At 28.8% G+C, this 23,436-nt stretch overlaps 1 protein-coding gene and 1 long non-coding RNA gene across 5 annotated transcripts in view; one reads left to right on the top strand and one right to left on the bottom strand.

Moving 5' to 3' along the window:
- Positions 1 to 23,436, bottom strand: part of LOC107455346 (atrial natriuretic peptide-converting enzyme) — a 396,108-nt gene that overhangs the window by 7,188 nt on the left and 365,484 nt on the right. For all 4 annotated transcript variants that reach the window (XM_071188087.1, XM_071188085.1, XM_071188086.1 and 1 more), the window contains 6 exons: positions 15,155 to 15,247; positions 11,770 to 11,880; positions 10,432 to 10,627; positions 5,702 to 5,791; positions 4,607 to 4,665; positions 2,877 to 3,069 (listed from right to left, as the gene is read on the bottom strand). In XM_071188087.1, coding sequence (XP_071044188.1) covers positions 2,877 to 3,069; positions 4,607 to 4,665; positions 5,702 to 5,791; positions 10,432 to 10,627; positions 11,770 to 11,880; positions 15,155 to 15,247 — 742 coding nt within the window. The remainder of the gene's footprint in view (positions 1 to 2,876; positions 3,070 to 4,606; positions 4,666 to 5,701; positions 5,792 to 10,431; positions 10,628 to 11,769; positions 11,881 to 15,154; positions 15,248 to 23,436) is intronic.
- The window catches only part of LOC139427197 (uncharacterized), a 78,806-nt gene that overhangs the window by 38,743 nt on the left and 16,627 nt on the right, over positions 1 to 23,436 (top strand). The gene's annotated exons all lie outside the window — the stretch shown is intronic.

Genomic DNA, 23,436 nt, shown 5'->3' with positions numbered 1-23,436 from the left:
AAAATTATGAGTTTAAAAGTATTTTTTAAAAAAATGCAATTAATTAAAGAGATAATCAATTCAAAGATAATTCCAAGTGATTTTTGAATTCAATTAAATGCACATGTTTAATGCTTAGTATAACTTGTTAACATTAAAACATTAGTATAAATATACTTTAATTTAATGATCTTGTATCTCTCACTGCCCTAGTTCTGTATTTCTAAGAGACTTCTTTTTTTAATCTTTCTGTCTATATATAAGTTATTTTTTTAGCGTTTACTAGTTGGTAATGCCAATCCCGCTCCTATGAATTTAAACGTTACACTTAATTTAATTTAAAAAAACTGACTACTTTGAATAACTTGTTCTAGAACTCAATCTTAATGGTTCAATGGAGTTACCTCAAATATCGTTATTAATTAGTGCAGACAATATTTTTAGTTACGAAATCAGACACTGAAACGCATTTTCTTTAACAAACATGCATTTGAGTCCTAGAACGTGAAGATCCACTCATTAGACCAAGAGTTATTTAGGATGGTCCACTACCAGCGATTAAAGAAGAGTTTTGAACAAGCCAAGCCTATTTATTGAATGTTAATTTTCATAAAACACTTCCTGTAATTTTGATTGTTTCTTGTATAAAGAAAGCAAGATTTATTTACTAAGTAAGTCTTAACATAACAAATTGAAATTCAATTTGTTATGTCAATACGCGATAGTAATAGGATTCGAATTCTCAAATGCATGAAGGCGCAAACGCAAATAAAACAATTAAAAACGTAACTAAACGCTGATTGATTATCAAGAAAAAAAATTTGTAGTTGAACTCTAGAACTTATAATTATAATTTTGTTTGCTTGCTAAATTTTTTTCGAAAAAGTTTTCACAAAAAGCAAACATTGTGTTTTGTTTTAAAAGCAAACATAATTAACCGTTTTAAATTCAATTGATCGAATTAAAAAAAAATAGTGACTATAAAGTTTCTTCTTTAAAAAAGTCGTCTTTTAGTGGCTTCGTTTGCCTAGATGGCAGCACCATCGAATTTCTCGTCATATCAGAATATTATTGGATTTGTTTTTTCCCCTCTTAATCAACTCTTTGCGGTGAAATAATGACATGAGGACACCACACACATTCTAGTATTGCAGAAAATATTATTGAATAGTTTTCTTTCTCTGTCTGTTATCTTCACACAAAAACGTAAGATAAAGTTAATTAATTAAATATCATCAATTTAAGAATTAATCAATTTCATGATTATGTGATGAAAAAAAAATTACATTCTAGTGCAAGCCATTTTTGAACGCTATAATAATGACTCATTAAAAAAAAACTTATTTAAAATAAAAAGCTATTTTTAGTACTACACGTAAGTTAAAAATTTTTTTGAATTCATTCAATACGATATTTTAACAATATTTTATTTCTAAGACGTGTTACAATGTCGGTGCTTTGAAGCAAAACCTAGTTAGTTAAAATTAACCTTATTAATTACTTTAAATCATTAATACAATAAATAAATTATAGTTAACTTCGGCAATACTATATATGTTAAGACGTTTGCCTTCTTTATGTTATAAGTCTCTCACGATCTTGATGTGAAATTGTGCTGTCCCCCTTTTTTGTGGTACCACAGACGATTTAGACTCTAGCGTAATTTAAATACATTCATCTAAGAAAATTGTAAAAAAATACAATAGAAGAATTAAAAAATTTTTTGTATGACATGCGAAAACTGAGCAATAATTTAATATTAATGTAATGACGATGAAATGTAATTAAACAATTATTTTGTAAGAAGATGTTCGAAATCGTAACCTCTAGTAACATTAGAAAGTTCCCGCTGCTTGTGAAACAGGTATAAAATAATCAGAGGTATTAAAATCTTAAATTATTTCTGTTAATATAGCAAACCATTCTTGCTTATACTACTACTGTTAATTCTTTACGAGGCAAAATGCAAATTCCTTTACACCATCTTTACTTTCTATAATACAATTTTATTGAATATTTTTATTACTCAAATATAACTTGTAATCTTAGGTTTTTAATTTTGCATAAAAAAATGCTATTATGGTTTGATGAAAACCGTTGGAAAAGTGCCATTGAAACACTTTCTGTTATATCATAAAAGCGATAGTTTGAAATTTAATTAGAAACTTAAAATTTCCTTTTTTCTTTATAAAGTTAGAAAAAGCTTGGAAAAGTCAATATGTCATATGACAGGTAATATTGAAAAATCTCGTGAATGCGCGTTTGTTTTAGTCCTTTGACACAGATGAGACATCGGTGTGCCTATTATATATTTTTTATCAGGGGCTGTAATTACAAGCAAAAATGTTATTCGGGACTTTTTAATTATAAAATTCAGTCTAATAGTTACCAAAAAAAATCTGTTAGATTACAGGAATTATATTAAAATATCAAAGAAAAAGTAGTTCGAATTTTTCTTTTCTTTTATACTAAAAAAATTATCAATAATTGATTTTGCAAATTAAAGAAATTTCAACTTCTGTTTCTCTTAGATCTAAATAACTGCTGATTAGAAAACAAATATTGTTTAGAAGTGAGTTATGCTTGAAAGATTTTTCCTTTAAAGCAGAAAAACACACCAGTGTTTTATGCTGTATTTCCTAACCATAAATTATTAAAATGCTAAATGTAATATTTTTGAATTAAATTAATGCAAAATAATGAAAAGAGTAAAAAAGATGTGTTTGGAAAATATTCTTCGTCAAAAGGTTTAAACAGGTATTAAATAACAAGTATTAAATAACAAGTATTAAATAACAAGTATTAAATAACAAGTATTAAAATGCTATACTTATTGAACTAAATGTTTTGAAACAAACAAAAAAAACTAATTGCGAAATTAAAAAATAATACACTACCCTTCAAAACAAGCTGTCGTTGTCAATATCCAATCGTCAGATATTAGCGTAGCATCGCATGCGTATTCGTCGTCCTTAAAAAGGGCAACTTGCCACGGCCATTGTCCATGCACAGCTCCATATTTTCCTTCTGGCAAATTGAGTGAAAAACTCCTTGCCACTCTTGAAGAATGAGCTGGTCTCAAACCACAAGCTAAATTAAATAATCAGATTGAGCAAAACATTTTTACATCTTATTATAAAGAATAAATAGTTAATACGAGGGCTGTTTTTTCTAAGTTAAAATTTGAAAATAAGAACCAAACGAAAGAAAATTTTGATGAAGCAAATTTATTTTTTGCTTCTACATACGTTTCTCTTTTCTTTCAAAATAGTTGCTAAGTTTTCTTAAACTCTTATCATGCCTTACAACTAGATTTAGAATACGTTCTTCACAGTAACTTGCCGCCCGCTCCGACAAACATCGACCTAATAACGACAAATAAACGAACCTAAACCCGAATGTTTTCATTGTAGGGAACCACTCAATATTAAATATATTTTAACCCAGTGTAGCAAATTTAAAAGCCAAAGACAACGCCAGTTTGGTTGCTTTAATCCAGCATTGACTTTATTTATTAAAGATAAACCTAAAATAACATTTTTAATTACCCCTGGAACATTCATCTTTAGAAATTGATTTAGCTTTAACTCATAGTAGACTGATTTTCATAAACCAAGTTAAAGGTTCGGTCTGCTCCAATAATTCTTAACTAATTACGTGATAATCCTATCATTAGATGAAAATTTATAAAGTTGTTTCATTTTTTATTTATTTTCCGCATTGCATATATTTAATCTTATGTTAGGTATCTGTATTTAATTTTAGAACCATCATTGAATTGCCAACCCAATTTCGGGTTTATGACTTTCAATGTTCACCTCCATAGCTTTGTAATTTTGAACCTATTCCAGAAGACAAGGGAACTCCTGGATTAAGTATTGGAATAAATTTGCTATTCATGGAGGATTTTTTGATGTAACTCTCATTTGCTTTACACGGAGAGGAAAACCGCGACAACCTCCCATGGTTAGCCCGATGACAAGGGGACTCTAACCCATGATTTGTATACCAATGAAGATATTTTGCATCAGCATTGTGGTCGAGCCGGTTGAGGAATTCGTATCTACCAGCTATAGGGATTCGAACTCGGTTCACCTTATTGGGAAGCGAACGCTCCATCACCTAAATAATCACGTTTCTAGGTACCTGTATAGCCGTATTCTAATTTTAGGAGGCTAATTTCTATTTTTACTTTGTTCCTTTCTAGTTATCATTTTTCTGATAATTTATAACGCCACCGGCAATATTTTTTTGAGAAATTTTTCCGCAATACTTTCTAATACTTTTTCGTAATACTTTCTAAATGCAGAAAATGGTAACGGTAGCGAATTGTTAAATGCTGACAAGATCTTTATTTCCATACGTTGCTCTACTTTTCATGTAAAAACAGTTTCCATAACCTCGAAATACCCCAGTGATATATCATACAAGCAGCATTTAATTAGCATACCTAGTTTTACCTAATACAGTAGCATTTCATTTGATTGTGTGCATTTCATGTTATATAATTATCATTTACTTTTTAATAACATTTCTGCTAAAAAAATCACAAAAATCACTATGTTATATTAATGTTGTCATTTTGGTAACAATGCTTCGTTGTAAAATCTAAAACAAATTTCCTTACCACTTGCACCACATTTGACGTACACCACATTTTGACTGTCACATGATACTTGGACAAACCTGAAAACATATGAATAATTCTTTAAAAAATGCGTGTTATTACATGGGATTTGGAAAAAACATGGGATGCATGAAAGTTATTACATGGGATGCATGAAAATTTAACAAAATTAGGAAAGAGGGGGACAATTGTTCTTAGGCATGGAGCTGCTGCGAGCCCAACCGAAATTTCTTAAAAAAATTATGATGCATATTAGCTAATTTTTTAAAAAAAAAATTCAGAGAGTTTATGTCCAAAAAAATTACAATCTTGTATAAAGGATCTTCAAAAATTCTGCAAAATGTGAGAGGTTTTCATGATCCCACGAAGAGGCCCGTAAAATCCTTGTTCAGCTCTGGATGTAGTCCATTTTCTTCTTCCTCCACTGCACTGCAGCTTTCGTGGGCCCAGCATAGACATACCTCAAGGAGGTATACTGTCTTGAAACAAAACAGAATAGTGTTACTATTAAACGTTATTGTCTGTTTAGGTAGGAATCTTTAGTAAACGTATAAACTGGTTTAAATATAATTTTTATAAATCTAATGAGCAATAAATGAGGATAGCTTAAAAACAAGAACACAATAGAGAACAGGCACCAAGCTTATCTACACGGGTGCTGTGTATTAACTGAGGGAACAAAAATACCAAGCAAAGAGCTGTGCATGCATATGGAGCTACCATTCTAAGGTAAGGTCTCTTAGACCCATGTTCTCTGATAAGATTCTATTTTTTTGATGTCTTTTAAAACTCTTCTGAATTTTTTAATCGAATTTTAGAATATCCTGTTTACCATAATAAATAAATGTATTTCAGAAGCAAGAAACTAGAAAATATTGAATGCTCCCTGATTTTTTATTTCGAGAATCACTCTGCCAATTTAATAACTAATAATTTACCAGGCATTCTTGGCTTTGATTATTTCAGAGTATTAACTTCTAAAGCTTCATCGATGATGATATCGATGATTTTTCATTATGAATCAGTTTTTATAAAATGCTATAAAGCAATTTTTAAAAAAAAAATGCAATTATACTTATTACAGTTTATACTTACGTTACACTTGATGCTAAAGGGTCAAGTAGCTGAACATATTCTGTTTCTACAGCATTCACATCTTTTTTCATTTCAACATTTTCAGTTACTCTGGAAAATAACATGTTTAGTCAAACGTAACAACCAAAATGTCAATAAGTTTTTTTTTTTTTTAATTTTTACCCCTTCATCTTCAGCTGATATTTACTTTTAATAAACCAAATTTTGAAAACATTTGAAAATATCAATAAGCCAAATCATCAATGTAACAAAAGTAGTCAACTATATATCAAAAATATCTGATATAAAGTTATTTAAAGTAAAGATATGTGTTCGACATCTAAAATAATAAAGAAGACTGATATTGTAGAAATAACGATATCTAAAATAATATAAAACGTTTTTAAAAATTTTTCAAAATGTCAAGTAAAATATTTTAAGCAATATTTGAAAGTTGGCCATGAAGATTTTATTTAAAATTTAGCAAACATTAAATTCTGAAGAAAGAATAAATTTCTTTTCTGTGATGCAACTTTTTAAAACTAGCTTTATCATTCATTATTTTCTAATCTGTGAAGGAGATTTTTTTAGGGGAGTAATTAAAAATGTAGTTAAAAAATATCTTACTTTATAAAAACGCTTTGAAACTCAAACAAGCTCCAGAAAGAATGAATCAAACTTCAATTAAATGCTTCTTTTATATGAAATATTTAATAGTTACATTAATTCTCCAAGTCAAGATTGATTTTTTTCATTTAAAAAAATTTCTAACTTTACAAAGAAAACAAAAAGCTACGGGCATAAATTAAATTAAGCTGTTTGCTTTTTTGATTAATTGTCTGAAATATTTACTCTATTTTTTAAGAACCTTCAGATACTTTACTTCTTAATAGAAAAAGGAAATAGATAATCCTGCAATTTTTTTTAATACATTTAAAATTATCTATGTGAAGAATGATTGTAGAGGCAGTTTTTAAATGATTTGCAATTTTATTTAAAAAATATGAATTTTTTGTGAAAGGTATAACTTTTTTTTTCGTTTAATTGCCCATGAAGAAAATTATAAGATTTATATAAAACAGAATAAAAAACTTTTTTTCTTACTGTTCGAGTGGATTTTAATTTAAAACTTCATTTTTTCTCTCTTAGCTAATTAAAAATATCTGACTGCTGCTGTAAAGAAGAATGTTTAAATTAAAACTAATATATAGTGAGGATTGATTTTGGGAATGAAAAAATGAATGTTTGGAAATGAATGAAAAAAATGACTTAGGAAAAAAATGCCTTTTTAAATGGCGAAAAGTTTTTTCATTCAACAAAATGAGTCTAATTCAGGAAATAAGAAATAAAAGTGCGATTTAGAACATTTTTCATTTTTTATGCTTTATTCAATATGTCTTTAACGAGAAGTATGAATAAAATCGTAAAGGAAATATTGGTTCCTAGTATTTATGTATTAATTAAAAGCCATTTTTAATTTTTTCAATTTATATTAAAGTTTAAACTGCCAATCTATAAGCGTTCAGTTTTTTAATTACAAAAACTTATTACATTCTGACTGCGTAACTTTTATAAATGTTTAAGAATGAAATCCTTATACATTTTCAAGCTATTTCTGGTAAAATTGGTAAATAGAATTTTTGGTTTCAAATTTCAACACATTCAATTTTCCTATTTCTTTTTATTTTTTTAATTTTTTTTTTTTTTAGTTTTATAAATTGCAGTTTTCGTTCGAAAATTTTTTAATAGCAAAAATCTTTCTAGGCTTTAAAAAAGTTAAATAAAAACGTTTGGGAAGCTGAAGTCCATTTTAAATACCAATTAAATGTGTCAAAAAAATATTAAATTAATTTTAACTTTTTAACAAATCTTAATTTTTATGAATTTTAACCTTATCGAATTTTCTTTTTGTTCCTTGAGTTATTTTTATTTTTGTGAAAAACAAAATTTTTATAAACATAATTCACAGTTATTTCATACTATAAATCTTTACTTCACGAGTTTGAAACAATATAACCACACATAGCTGTGATGACATGAAATTCAAACCTATACTAAGACTAATATTATGGTACTNTAGTCAGAATTATAATTTATTTTATTTTTTTTAGTTTTATAAATTGCAGTTTTCATTCGTTCGAAAATTTTTTAATAGCAAAAATCTTTCTAGGCCTTAAAAAAGTTAAATAAAAACGTTTGGGAAGCTGAAGTCCATTTTAAATACCAATTAAATGTGTCAAAAAAATATTAAACTAATTTTAACTTTTTAACAAATCTTAATCTTTATGAATTTTAACCTTATCGATTTTTCTTTTTGTTCCTTGAGTTATTTTTATTTTTGTGAAAAACAAAATTTTTATAAACATAATTCAGAGTTATTTCATACTATAAATCTTTACTTCACGAGTTTGAAACAATATAACCACACATAGCTGTGATGACATGAAATTCAAACCTATACTAAGACTAATATTATGGTACTGAAACTTAATTTGTTTGTATCAATCGTAGCTTTGATTTTAAGAAAGTATTCAGTTAATTTTGTTTTCATTTAGTTTATAGTGAATCAATCTTCAACATTTAACGAGATAAGTTGCAAAGCAAGCTAATAGCAATATAATTTATCTTAAAACTATTTTCCGAAATAATATATTACTATCCATTAAAATTACTACATTATGATGGAATGAAAATCACAGAATGATATTTTTTCTCATATATATTTAATATTTTTTTATTTTATAAGCAGCGTTTAACAGACGACCAAATAATTAGTTTACGACTTCCAAAATTCAACTCCGTACCCTTGTAATTTTGAATCCGATTCAGAAGATAAATGATGTCTTAGATCAATCATTGATCAAAAACTAGCCTTTGTAGAGGATTTTATTTTTAATGGAACTAACCCGCATTTGCATTAGATATAGAGGAAAATTTCCTACGGTTAGCCAGAAAGCAAGGTGATTTTACGCATGATCTGTCTACCACTGAGGATATTTTACATCAGCATTATGGTCCAGGAGCAGAGTTTGTATCAACCAGTCACCACTGAGCTTCGAGCATGGGTCATCTCATTAGGAGGGAGAGGAAATCGGCACCCAAATATGGCTTTTTAGAGGAAAATATTTATTCATTTGAGCAGGGATCCAAACAGATATTGCATCGCAGTTTGAGAGCCATGAATAGATAACTCGTGGCCAATTAATTCCAATCATTTATCATTCATCACACGGAAACCATTCATCACACGTTTTCAATTATTTTGAGAACAGGAAACTGGCCACTAAAACTTTCAAACATATTCCATGCTTAGTAAGGCAAAACAATCCTGCAGCCCTATTTATTAAAACTCAGGTTTCAGTAAACAGGCTGTGAATTTCAGTTATACTCTCATACCTTTACTGAAAAACAAACCTGCACCTATTTTTCACAATGTTAAGTTGTTTTAATAATGCTATAATCATTAAACATATTTTTACCGACTGTAGGCGATTCAAATACTTGAGAAATAGTTTCTTGGCAGCTTTTATCCTGATATTAAAGCTTGACTTGGTGATTCCATACATCATAACCTTTTAAAGTTTATTAGTTTGACCTAAAGATCAATTTTAACCAAGTGACTGGCGCAGTATAGCCATTTCTAGCTCTTGTGCAAGTAAACTCCAACGAACCAATTGCAGGCAAATATGACGACGTAGAATGCAATTTGGTAACGTACGTTATCCGCAAAGCTACAAAACATGGATGTGGCCCTCATAATTCTGTATAAAGTCGAGTTAGTCTTTAAAGTTGACGTGCAGCATTCTTGTGACCAGGTCAATCCACTAAGGTCAACAGAGTCAAGGATTATAGAAACCTTGGTTGCTTGGCTGGCATTTCATATTGCTGCAAAAGTAGTCCGATTGTTGAAACGAAACTTTGATTTTTTAATAAATGAATCGGCCACTCGATTCATGGTTCGTGTGTGGTTGTTTGATCCCTTGCGGCCATGGGGATAAGATGTCTACCTTCTCAACTGCTAGAAGTGAAGAGAGAAGCTGAATCCTAGCATGATGCACCCAAACAATTGATTCCATGTTATGTGGACAACTAAGGGTTCTCGGTTGACATTAGCAGCAATATTGCGTTTCAATAAACTGCAACTCTATTAGACTGTAATCTTTCCTCAGTTATAGTGATGCATATGCTGGTAGGCATTTCTTACATGTAACACATTTTTTTCTTAGCTGAAAGTAATATATTATAAACATTCTGTTAACCCTAAAATTAGAAGTGTTAATGAAATTGAAATTGTTATAATGAATGTACTGAAAACTTAATTATTTGCATATCACACGATGTTAAAATTGCATGAAAATTTCACCAATGTTGCATATTATCTTCTTAATGTAACAATGTTAATGGTCATCGGTGCAATTTTTCTTCATTTCGTAAATTTAAAAAATACCAGATATTCGCCAAGATGGAAGAAAAAGGTTAAAAGAAAAATCAAATTCAATCCAGAGCAGAATGGTATTAAATTCAAAATTATTGATAGTTTACCAATTTAAAAATTAATCTATTTTGAGGAAGAAATGAATTCTAAAAGATTTATGAAAACATTTTTAAAAGTAACACAGTTACAACTCTACCAATTAAAATCCCACCACCTTGGACAAAAGTTGAAACAAAACATAACAGCGCTCGAAGAGATTTTTTGTTTAATTTTTAACAATTATTATACTAAAAAAAATTAAATCCTATTAACTTACTCAAAATTGAGAGCAGAGCATGTCGATACAGCAAGACTTTGTAGGATAACATCTCTCCTCGTAGCAGGCAAACTATAATTGAGATTGTCAGAACAAATTCTGGCATTCTCACCTGAATCTGAATACAGAAGAAACCCTGAACTACTGTATGTGTAATAACTTTCTCTTGTTCCCCAATTGCTTGGACTGATGGACACTACATAGATATAAATATGCAGGATGAGTAATTATTCAAGTTAATTATAGTTTAAAAACATAAGCAGTATATTGACATTTATTTACGTAACACCCGACTTAGTTCACTATGATTTAGAACAAGTTGCTTATCGATTTTTTTTATTTATTTTAAAATCTAGCAATTCCACCATTTCGAATGTAGTATTTGCAAACTTAAAATACAGATAATTGAGTTAAAGTTACAGTTTGAATTTAAAAAAAATATATAATAATGACTGTTGTTACATTTCCTTTAGTTTGAAATTCTTATAATTTTAAGTAACTTTCATTTTTAATTTTTTAATTAAAAATTAATTCATATACATGTTTTGATCAAAATTTGAAAAAAAAATAAAAACTGACTGTTGTGGAAACCAGACGTGCAAATCTGTTTGCTCCTCAAAAAAAGAAAAATCCAGTAGTAAAACTAATGAATTTTAGATTTCTTAAAAAATAACGTGAATGATTTTACTGTTTTTAATTAAAAAAGTACAATTTTCTCCCCAAACTTTGTTTCCTTATATTATGCCATAACTGTTAATAGGTCTTGGTTGTCAGGGATACTTCCTAAAAAACAAGGTTGATAGAAACTGGGTCTGCTACCAGCGTTTTTTTCTTTTTTTTCTGGACACGATTTTCCAATCCATGGGCATTTAACGACCCTCTCTCCGATTTCGCTTTTTCTTAAATAACAAAAGCTTGATTTCCGACTCTTTCACCTCAAGTCAATTTTAAAGCAAATAAAAGCTTGTTATTATAATTGTGGCCAACTATAGCCAAGAGAAAAGTCTCCAAGTAAGCTAGTGAGTCGTTAAAGGCCACTGTATTGTAAATTAGCTTCCGGGATGCAAACAGACCTGCACATTAAATAATATCCAAAACAAAGTTTCGTTTAAAATTTAATTAACAGTTTTTTGAAAAATTAAATTTATGATATTTAACAAAAATTGCAATAGTGTAAATAACACTAACTGTTTTTTCAACAAAAAATCACCAAAACTGTTATATTTTTTAGATATAATATGCAAATATTATGTCTGTATTGACAAAATTTACCATATAACAGTTACTGAAAAAATATTTTTTGTTTAGTCAGAGTTATAATTCCAGAATTATACTTACTACAGTTTCTTTCGTCAATTCCGTTCATACAATCTTCTCTAAGATCACATCTTCTGTCTTTATCCACACACTGACGATCACCGCAAATAAATTGTCCGGGCTTACAGTAGTCTACGAATGAAAATAATAATTGTATTATGCTTAGCTTAAAGTAATAAATTAAAAAAAAATGTATATTTCAGATAAAATAAATAATTCCGTAAGAAAAATACCCATCAAAATTAAAATTAATGCAAATCGGAGGAATCAAGGTGAAAAATCAAAAGTAAATACTGTAAAAAATTTTGGTGTATAGTTGCCGTCCTTATTGGAGAAAAAGGTAAACTAACATTTTTGGTGTATAGTTGTCGCCATTTTTGGAGTTAGGGTAAACTAAAGGTTTTTACAATGCATGTAGTTACATAGTTTATTTACTTTTTCACTGTTATATTTTTATTTAGTCATTTTTTGTTTGTTTATTGGGAAAATTTCATGTGCATTAGAATTAATTTATAGCTCTAATGCAAAAACATTTTGTTTAAAAAACAAGCACACTTTTACCATTATATTCCCACTAATTCTTTCAACCAATTGTTATTACGTCAATTTTATGTAACTTTTCGCATGATTACTACAGTTCTATGCTTAACAATGTATTTAGTCTTCCTCAACGCCAAAAATGATGGCAATTACATCCAAAATATTTTTCAGCGTACAGTACACGCTGAAACCCTAAATTTAATTAACCTAAGTATTTTCAAAAATAACCAAGAAAAAAGAAATATATTTTTAAATTATTTTAATGATATTTTAGCAAGAAAGTTCTTTTCAACGTTGGTAAAACGGAATGGTCAGAAATTATCATTGCTCAAACCCAAAATGCCGAAAATTTTGTATAATTGCATGAATATGTATTATGAACTATTAAACATCTATAACAATATGATATTTATAAAAATGTATCAAGATCTTTAAAATTCGATAATGTTTCATTTTTTTCAATTAAATTTTTTTCTGCCTTTTTTATTTATTGTAATTAGTTTCTCATAATAAAAAATATGGTGGCAACCAAACACCAACATTTTTTGAAGAGTATAATGAAAATAATAAAATATGATTGAAGTTATGAAAAAATATGTTTTTATAGCAGGATTATCAAGTTATCTAATCTGTGATATGTTATTAAAGTAATCAACCGTTTCTGATTAATTGCATGATATTACGGGTCATTGAAATTTCATACTATTATAAGAAAATCATTAAAAATGTTTTGTGTAATGAGAAACAAAACTATTATTAGCGTTACTTAAGAGACATCCTTTGAAAGAAAAAAAGAATAAAAAATGTAAACATTAAAATCTAGCTTACATAGTTTGTCTTTAAAAATAAAAAACTTGAATGTTCGGCACATTTTCTCATAAATATTCTTCATTTATACACCTTTTTTAACATCATTTATACTTTTTTAATTGCTTAATCGCTTTTAACACATTTAAAAAATTTTAAATCCTAAGCAATTCTTAAAAAGTTCTAAAAAAGGGCTTTATTATCATTTCTAAATCTATAATTTTTCTTCAAGATTTCAAATTCTTAAATTGTTCTCAGTTTTTATTTTTGGTGTTAGTAATATTATTAAGTGTTTCTTAGATGTGATATTCTTTTAAAACTAAACCATGCACGAAATTTATGTTCTTTTTATTAACTCCATTGTTCTGCAAGCATATTAGAAATTGCGAGTTTTTATTTATATAGGATTTTGCTTTTTTTTTCCATATAGTAATTTTCCTTTGCTTCAGAATTGCTAGATGCGCATTTTGCTTTTTTTTTGTTTAGTACTCGTGACTATATCATTAAGTGTGACTATTTTAGTTAAAAATATTGAGTAAGTGGTTTTTATCAATATTATTTTTACTGATTATATATTTTATAAGTTCTACAAAATCTAAGAAAAATGATGAAAAGAAAGAAAAATAAAAAAATTATGCATTCCATGCTCTAAATAAATAAAAAATGATGTTTAAAATCAATTAAAATGTCTTCACGTACAGCTGAATATTACGAAAAATTTTACTAGTTTGAATATAATCAATACTGTTTTTATACGAAATCAAAATCTGATTTCGATGTAAAATAACGCAAATGCGTTGAAATATAAGTTAATTAAAATTTGTCAAACTTGATAAATTGCAAATAAATGTTATTTATATTTAAATAAAGTTATAAATAAATGTATTATTTTTTAATTGCATACATTTATAAACTTCGGAACGTTTTCTTTTTATTTTTAGACATAGTAATGCGAGGATATCTAAGAGCTATATTATCATACAAATATATTTTGCTCCTCGTTGTAAAAAGAATGTTAAAATTTAATTCTATATATTTTTGGCACCTATTTTCCGAAAATTTCAATTATTTGTGAAAATTAGTCACACTTAAAAATTAAGTAAATTTCCTTTTGGAAAAAAAAAATTGGATTTTTTAAAAATTTTACTGGCAAATCCGTTCAAAGAACTAGAACAAATAAAGTCAGTATTTTTTCTAAATTCTCGGTAATTTTTAAAAAAAAATTGCTCAAATTAACTTGATATTTTATCAATAAAAATGACATTATTATAGCAGATGAAAAAAATTTTGTACTCAACATTTCTAAATAATAAAATTATTAATTTAATTAAAAATAATAACCTGAATTTGGAAGGGCTCCACTTTATAAGCTCATTTTTGTTTAAATATTAAAACTATCATAGTCAACCACATTTTTAATAAAAATTTAACGCGTTTAACTTTTTTGATAAAAATTTATACTTATTTTTTATGAGTCGCCTCTAACTAAAGTAGAAATCTGTCAATGTAAAACAAAAATCTAAGAGTTGAATTTTAATACTTATTGCCATCTAAAGCACTAATTTAAGTAATAAATAACATCCCAACAGTTATAATTATTTTCTTCATAATTGTTCCACCGCTATTATTTCTGAAGAGCACTTACAAAAATCAATTCTTTTGACCAGGCATGCAAGATTTTTAATAAATAAAATGCTTTTTCTAAGTGGTTCTAAGTATTCATTATTTTTTTAGGTAAATCTTTAAGTGGTTATCGAAATTTATGCATAAACTTAGCAGAATAATTTGCAAATGTAGCGTAACTTACCAGGGTATCATTCACGATATTCTGTTAACCAAATGTGTGTTTTTTTCGACAGTATTCCTTTTCGATAATGAATTTTCACAGTGTCATTCAATTTGAATTTACCAGAGAAACACAACTCATGTTTCAAAGTTTCTTGAATCTTTTTGACAAACTAATTAATGGCACCTTGACTTAAAATCCGGAAATTTTAGTATAACTTTAGTATTATGAAAAGTCAAAATTCGAAATAAAGAATATTTAGGGTGTTCTTACCACAGTCTGTTTCATCTGAAGAATCTTTGCAGTCTACAACGCCATCACATATTCTGTCCGACATTCCAAGGGCTCGAAGCTCATTAGAGCATCCTAAAATAAACATTTAGTTAAAGGTATAGTGGAATAATTAAATGTCAAATAAATATTCTAGTGATAACCATATTTTCCAAAGCTAATTAGTTCTTTTTTATTTCCCCAAAACTCCATCGAACTAGATAAAATAATAGTAACTATTGTTTGACTTAAAAAAAGCGAATTCTTAGACATCACAAAGCGAATACCGTCTAAACGTGAAAGACAGAACAGAAAAAAAAAACATCTCGGTATCATTTCTATAACCCAACTAGTAACAAAGAATAAGAAGGGAAGATTTATTAGTTAAGAATTGAGTTGATTGTTTCATACACTTGAATGATCCTTATAAATTCTACCTATTTAAATTTGTGCATTTTTAAGTATTGTCTTCATACTTACATTTGGGAGCATACTTTCGTCATATACCCAAATACTTGATCTTGCCCAACTGAAATTTGTTTTGCTTTTAAAACCGCGTATTTCTTAAATGACATTTTAGTCTTTTTTTTGTCAAAATGCACATGTTTAAAAACTTTATATATAACAGGGGGTAGCGTAAAAGTTGCGACAAGCTTTTGGGAGAGTTAGGCACATCATCAGGACTAAATTTGCATTTGAACAGTTCCGGGAATCGGTTCCAAACACATGTTCATAAAAGGAAAAGACCCCTAGCGACGTATGACTACATTTCTGAGCATGGGTTCCTATGCAATTTTAATCCTGATGGCGCGCTGCAATTCCCACAGAAGTTCATTGCAACTTTTACGCGACGCCCTGTTGTATGTAAAGTTTTTAAACTTATATATTTCAACAAAAAAATTCCCTGAAAAAACATTAAAGCTCGGAGAGAAACCATTTGCAGATTTGAGATAAGTGACGTAAAAATATCCTAGACCCATTTTAAAAATCTCATGCTATAAAAAACAAATGACAACATTTGTTCAACAGTGTTGTCTATATTTTTGAGAAATAAAAATCACATTATTTATTGTCTGAAAAGTTGATTTTCGCAAATATTTTATATTATTAATATTTTGTGATTCAGGGCATTTTTTTGTGCATTTATTAAGTGGTATTTATTAAATGAACAAAGAATCATAAAATTATAATTCTTGTAACCGCTTTAATCATACAGATATTACTTTCATAATTTCAAAAAGGTACATAAAATGTAATAATTTTTTACTACTATTTTTACCCAGGATTACAGTTTTAAAAATATATTGCTTCTCGATTTATTATCTGTGTGAAAACCACTAAAGTTGTTGTTCACATGCTTCATCATCATAAAAAAAACAAATTATATTGAATTATACACTGATAAATCCATAGTTAAGCCCAGTAAAAGTTTGTACTTTACTTCTCTAGCTACTTACAAATTACAATATTGTCGCATCGAAAGAAACAGATAACTAGTTAACTGTTTCAGATAACAGATAGTTATCTGTAACAGGTAGTTATCTGTAACAGATGGCAGATAATTTCTGGCATACATTAAAACTACAAGGTAACTGGCGTTTTCACTTGAAACGTATAAACTTATGTAGAACATAAAAAGGAACTGGAAATTATGCAGAATTAAAAAAAGGAAATGTTATAAGAGGTTGTAGAAATCTGTAGAAGACAATCAAACAATGAATAAAATCTCAAACAGCATATTTGCAAAGGAGAATAAAGCTTCTGTTGTTCCGACTTTAAATAAAATATTGCTGAAGCCGAAGGCAAAAGAGTCTCTGAAGTAAATTTTAATAGTATGTTCGTACTAGGCAACATATTGTTTTATATACACTTTTTATGTATTTGAATAATATTTTAAGTTAATTAAAGGATTTTGTCCTTAAAAGAATCACCTTAAAAATGGTGGGAAACATGGCATAAACACATGAAACCATACAGCTATGAGTCACAGACCAAAAAGAGTTCATATTGCCGAAAAGCGCATGTTTTTAAAAATTTGAGATTCTCAAAATTCGTGGTCTTTTCATTTGGTTCTTCTGAAGAAAGACGGAAATTGGTATTTTTGAATTGATAACCAGCAATTAAATAATCGAACCAGAAAAAAAGATGTATATTCGGTATCCAGGGTAGATGACGTATAAGATTAGTTGAAGAACGTAGCTTAAGTTTCACCGATGGACCTATTTTTTGGATATTGGCAAGTAAAAGTTGATGAAGGTGATCGAAAAAAAATTGCATATGTCACTTTTCAAATAGCAGGCATTTTGTCCTTGAGGACAAAAAAAACTGTATTCAATCCAGTTCTCAGAATAGTAAGTGTAGTAGATCGTGATATGCAATCAAATAAAGTAATGTAACTGCATAAAAAAACAACGAACAAGTAAGTTATAAAAACTGGATTTAAGATAAAAAATTTTAGAAATAACGCACAGAAATAAAATTCTATTTCGTTACATACATTATGTTACTCTTTGAATTCAGTCTGTTTATCTTTACATTGTAATGAGTATAATGGCGGTGCTAGAAAAATCTAAACTTCTTTCCATTTCCTATGAACGAAATAGAATCTTTTGTTACTATGTATTTCAATGTTTCTTCGAAGAAAACTCGGCATGCCGTTCCCAGATTCGAATTAATGTATTCGAATAAAATGTTTCCATTTCCCTGGAAAGCGAAAATCAAGAATGAGGAATTTATGGTAAAAATAAATTTTACATACGAAGCAGTAGCGACTTCAATTTCAGGGATTTTTCTAATAATGATATTTATTCTTTAGCTTCTATACTGAGAGCTGGTATGAATGAAAAAGTTTCAGAATCCAAACTACTGCTGAAGAAAAAATATTCAAGACAAACATAAGATATGTAGCCTGCTTTGAATGAATTTGGTGAAATGTCAGCTGAAACTTTATAGAAAGAAAGAGTTAATACCTAGTAATATTTGTCCTTTTTTTTCCCCTTTCAAGAATATTGAAAAATTTGCAAGTCGAAGGAAGCTTATACTCTAAAATAAAATATTTGTTGGCATCTGTTGTTCACGATATGAAGTTTAGTTAAGATATTTTTTTTGAAACTCTTTAAACATTTTAAAATGAAAACCATGTTTTCGTGCAAAAAATGAGTGTTTGTGTGGTATAATACCAAATGAGCTAGATCTTAATTAACTTGCTAATATATTATTTTACGTTGGAATCGAGGATGTTAACTAAATTTAGATGAGAACTAAACTGATTTCAGGGTATAAGTCAAAGTACTCAAATAAGTCTTTATGTGCCATGCAATACATTTCTTATTGTTTGGCGCAATATATATAATAAAGAAATATAAACCACATTATTACACAGCGTTGATGCACTACAAAATCTTGTTAGTAAATATCATAAAAAAGTGAAATGAATAAATGCGTTAAACAACATTTCTATATACACTCATTTCCATAAAAAATTGCGCACCTGAAAGAGTTGTCAGAATGAAACAAAAATTTACATGAGCAATGATAAAATCATGCAAATGATTAAAAAAAATCCAAAGCAAAATGATTATTTATTGCGGGAAAAATGCAAATGAATGGAAATTTCAGCACCTTGGTGTGCCACATCTAGCATAAGTACACACATACGAGACCCCTATGATGTCCAGCAGCGTCTCATCCCACAGATGCTGTGAAGACACTGCTAAATCAACTGAAACCTAAAGTTGTCAGATTTGTCGTCTTAAGTGGCTCATGGCCCATGTATGCTCGTTTGATGACAGATCTGGGGATTGAACAGGTCAGTGTAACACGATAATGTTACAGAGGCATTTCTGTGACACCCTTTCTGTATGTGTCTAAGCATTATCTTGTTGATAAATGGCTCCTGGGAGCTCAGCTATGATTGGCAATACATGTTTCTGGAGCATGTCGCTAAAGTACCGCTGAACTGTCATAGCGATATGAATCAATATAAGGGGAGATCATGTGTGCCGTATGTGATAACATCCAATACCATAACATCAGCTATGGAAGTAGTGTTGTGCTGAACAAGGTAGTAGGATTGACACTCACGTTGACTCTGTTTGGAGTGGTGTTGTTCTCAACGGGATATGACTGCTACCAAGTGGAACCAAGAGATCTCCAGTAATAAAGCAATAAATCAAAATTTAATTTGAGGAGTTAGAGCCATCATGTCTGAGTCTAGAGATCCTGCGGTGAGTGCTTCAATCCTACCTTTGCTGTCACTACTTCTACAGCTGGTGTAATGACATGAAGTGCTATTGCATATGACGCTAAATTACCCTTATTATTGATCAATGGCACCATAACAATCCAGCGGTACATGTGTTGCCATTCCATGGCAGGTCTTCCAGGAGCCCCTTTTCAACAAGATAATTCTTAGCCACACACGACAAAAGTATCCCATCATTGTTGTAGCAGGTATGTCTCCGTCACGTTACTACCCTTTCCTGACCTGCTTGATCCCCAGTTTTGTTATCGAGGGATCATATCTGGGGCCACTTCGGATAGCAAAATGGACAGCCTCCTGATTTAGTAGATTTAGTGGCATTTTTAGCAACTATGGTACGAGATGCTGTAGACATAAGGTATTTTAATGTCTTAGGGCACTACCATATCGCATCTTACATTTGCACTTGAGATGATCCAAGAGCATACTAAAACTTCCACTCATTTATATTTTTTTCAGCTGTAAATGCAAATTTTGCTTTGATGTTTTTATCACTTATATTGACGTTGCACTTATGTAAATTTTTGTTTCATTTTGACAACCTTCTTTAGGAGAGCTAATTTTTATGAGAATTAATGTAATTTCGCCGTATCTATTTCATCTATTTTCGTTCCTTTTCTCCGAAATATTTATTTTTACTTTCCAAAATTCAAACTTCTAAAAAACGTCTTATTCTATAAAAATTTATATTCAATTTTCGTTTTGCAATATTTTAGTATTTAATTTGAACTGCTTTTATTGAAAAGAATTTATTAAGCAGGAGTCTATTAATCCAGATAATGATTAAGATTTTGGATTATCTGGATGAATCTAGATTTTGGAAGATGATATTTTTAATTTTTGTCACCAGCAAACGACTGCATAACTTTTGCAATATTGCAACATTTTTGATTCGATTTATTTTCTGACCCAGTGTTTGAAATTTAAATTAAGACAACAGTATTTTAACTGTGCCTTCCCGACGTAAGGAATTTTACTTGGAGACAGAAACCATAAAGTCATTTAACCACCTTAAAGACATTTGATTTTATAATTCGATTCAGTTCAAAGTTTAACAATTTGACCAGTTTAACTTGTTACATTGATTTTGCCCAGATTGCTTCAAATTTAACCCTGTGGTTTAACCTGATTTTAACCAAGTTATATGAACTTTTAACCTAGTTTTAGGAGCGGTAAAGCCAAATCGTGGCTCTTGCGCTAAATATTTACATCACTCACTAACTTGACTCCCTTTAGGAAAAATGATTGTAATCCTTAGATAAATAGATGCTGGATTTTTCTCACCGAGTGTCATTTCATTTTCCTTTTTTATTTTTAAATCAGAACTAATTTTTAAATCTATTTAATTTCATTACATTAAACACACCACAATTTCCGTGTTTGCTGCAGGGCAAAAAATTTTGGTGTATAGTTGCCTCCATTTTTGGTATTGAGATGAACTAAAATTCTTTACAGTGCATGTAGTCACATTTTTATTTACACTATTGTAGTCATTTATGTTCTTATATTATGTTTTATGTCATATTAGTTTGTTACTAATGTATCATATTTCTCAGATCATTAGACTAAATTTATGACTTCATTGCAAAAACATTACGTTTAAAAGACAAGCACATTTTTAGTAATATATTTGTACTTATTCCTTTAAACAATTGTTAATTTTAGATAAGTTATTGCATATTCACTACAATTTTCTACTTAACAATATATTTAGTTTAGCTCAAAACTAAAAACAGTGGCAATTATACACCACATATTTTTACGGTGTACATTACGCTCTATAACCCTAAATTCAACAAACCTAACTACTTGCAATCTTTATCATTTTAACGATATTGCTTCTTTTTCAACACTAGTAAAATAAAAGAGCCAGAAAGGATTCTTCTACAAATTCTCAAAAAAATCCAAAATTCGAATTGCAAAATTTTGAACATTTACATATATATACATTACGCGTTATTAAATGTATAATATCAAAGTTACAGACGATATTAATTAAAATATATCGAGAGTTGTCAATTTTTAAAAAAAGTTTTAAACTCGAAATCATTTCTTCGAATTTTTTAAATCTTATCTGTGTTGAACATAATAAAAGTTTGAAAACAATAAAACAAAAGTCAGAAAACTTTCAGGCCACGGAACATTTAAAGATAGCTATTTTTTATTTGAGTAATTATGTTTTGTAACCATTTTTCATCAGCAATTATATGTTAACAAGGAATGAGAGAGAATTAAAAAAAAATTGTTAATATGGTAACCTTATCACATCCACAGTCACGACTTTTTAAATATATTATTTTATCTTTCCTAATATAAAAAAAGAATACGGAGAACAATGAACGAAGAAACTTCTCATAACTATATTTCAGCCAATGTTTGTTTTGTAACTTAAAACAAAGTTTTGAATGATGTCGTTTAGCACGTTTTGGACACCAAAATGCAATTTACTACTTTTTTGAATGGATCCACAAAGATTGTTTTGACTGCAAAAAGAAAAAAAAAACTTCTTTAACTGCATAATAAAATTCCCAGATTGCATTTCGCTTAAAACCGAGCTTATTTTTTTCACAACTTTCTTCTTTCATGGCTATTCAACTCTTAATAAATGGTTATAAAGTCGGGGCATAAAAAATTTTATTACCGATTTATTTTCAACAAATATTTCGTCGGTGGTTAAGAGAGCGCGTTTGTATTTCGTTTCGCACCCTTTTGTGAGGAAATAACTTGGGATTCAGGGCTCTGAAAACGATCATGTAATGGAAGTTTAGAGGTGCCAGCTAAAATTTCAATATACCAATTTTCTCATAAATTTGATTTAATTATCGAATAATGAATTCGCGTGGAGAAAGTTAATTTGAATTCAAGGCTGGTTTTTGATGCTGGGTTGCATTATTCTAGCTTTATATAGCTTTGGTTGAAAGCAATAAAAATCTATACGAACTCCATAAATAAGATTTAGAAATATACATTAAAAGTAATAGTTGCTGTAGCATTTTTTTTCTTTTAAAGCAATGAAAGTTTAATGTTGCTTTTATAACTTTATATAGATTATTTTTTATCCAGCTTTTTAAAGTTCTACCAGGTCTATTTTTAGTATTTTTTAATTGTTTTAGAAAAGTCTATCTTATTTAAACATTAAAATGTAACAAAATTTGTTCAAAAAGTATTGAAAAAACTGTTACTAAATATATAGTCTAAATGATACTTTTTTAATTATTTTTGTTTATTGGGAGTATTTTTCAATGGTACACAGAATACGCCATAACTAAGGCCTCCGATGCATGCTTTTAGATTTTTTGTCGAAAACAAAGGCAGAAAAATCAACGCCATAGGAGTTGCAGATTAAGATAAAATAAAAAAAGAGATATCAAAATCCGACGAATCATTATTGAGGAAAATTAGGATCAAAACATCAAAGAATTGATTAGAATAAAAATTGAGAAGACGTGAGACTGGAAGAAACACTCTCGGATGTCATTGGACAATCAAACTCTCTTTGATGCTTTTAATTATGTTTTTTAGTGTTAATATAAAAGCAAATATAAAGAAATATCTATCCAACGAAATGTTAACGAGGAATATTAGATTAAAAACTTCAAATGATGGATTAGATTAAAACTGAGAATAAGTGATAGAGACTATTAGAAGCACTTTTAAGTGTCATTAGACAAACTTATTATGATATTTTTATTCCGTTTCATTCAAGTGCTCATGTGATTTTGATAAGGTTTTTGTTTTTTCCAGCTTGAATATTAATTTTCTGACGCTAATGAGCATACTTTTTTGATTCGTATTTTAGTAAGGATTCTTAAAATATATGAGTACTTCTTACAGTGAACTAATCGTAAGTTACAGTTCCCAGTAAATCATAAAAAAAAGCATCTCTGGAAAAATAGAGTGAGCGGTGGGGTGAGCACTTTGAAAAGGGACAGAGGGTGCACGATATCTGTACTCATTAAACTATTCTACCATAAAATGATAAACGTCGTATTTAGGTCATCGGGTTGCAAATCAGAGGAGCCAT

Source organism: Parasteatoda tepidariorum, chromosome X2 (assembly GCF_043381705.1).
Source record: "Parasteatoda tepidariorum isolate YZ-2023 chromosome X2, CAS_Ptep_4.0, whole genome shotgun sequence".
Taxonomy (NCBI): Eukaryota; Metazoa; Arthropoda; class Arachnida; order Araneae; family Theridiidae; genus Parasteatoda; species Parasteatoda tepidariorum.
This window is presented reverse-complemented; position numbering and strand designations above follow the sequence as displayed.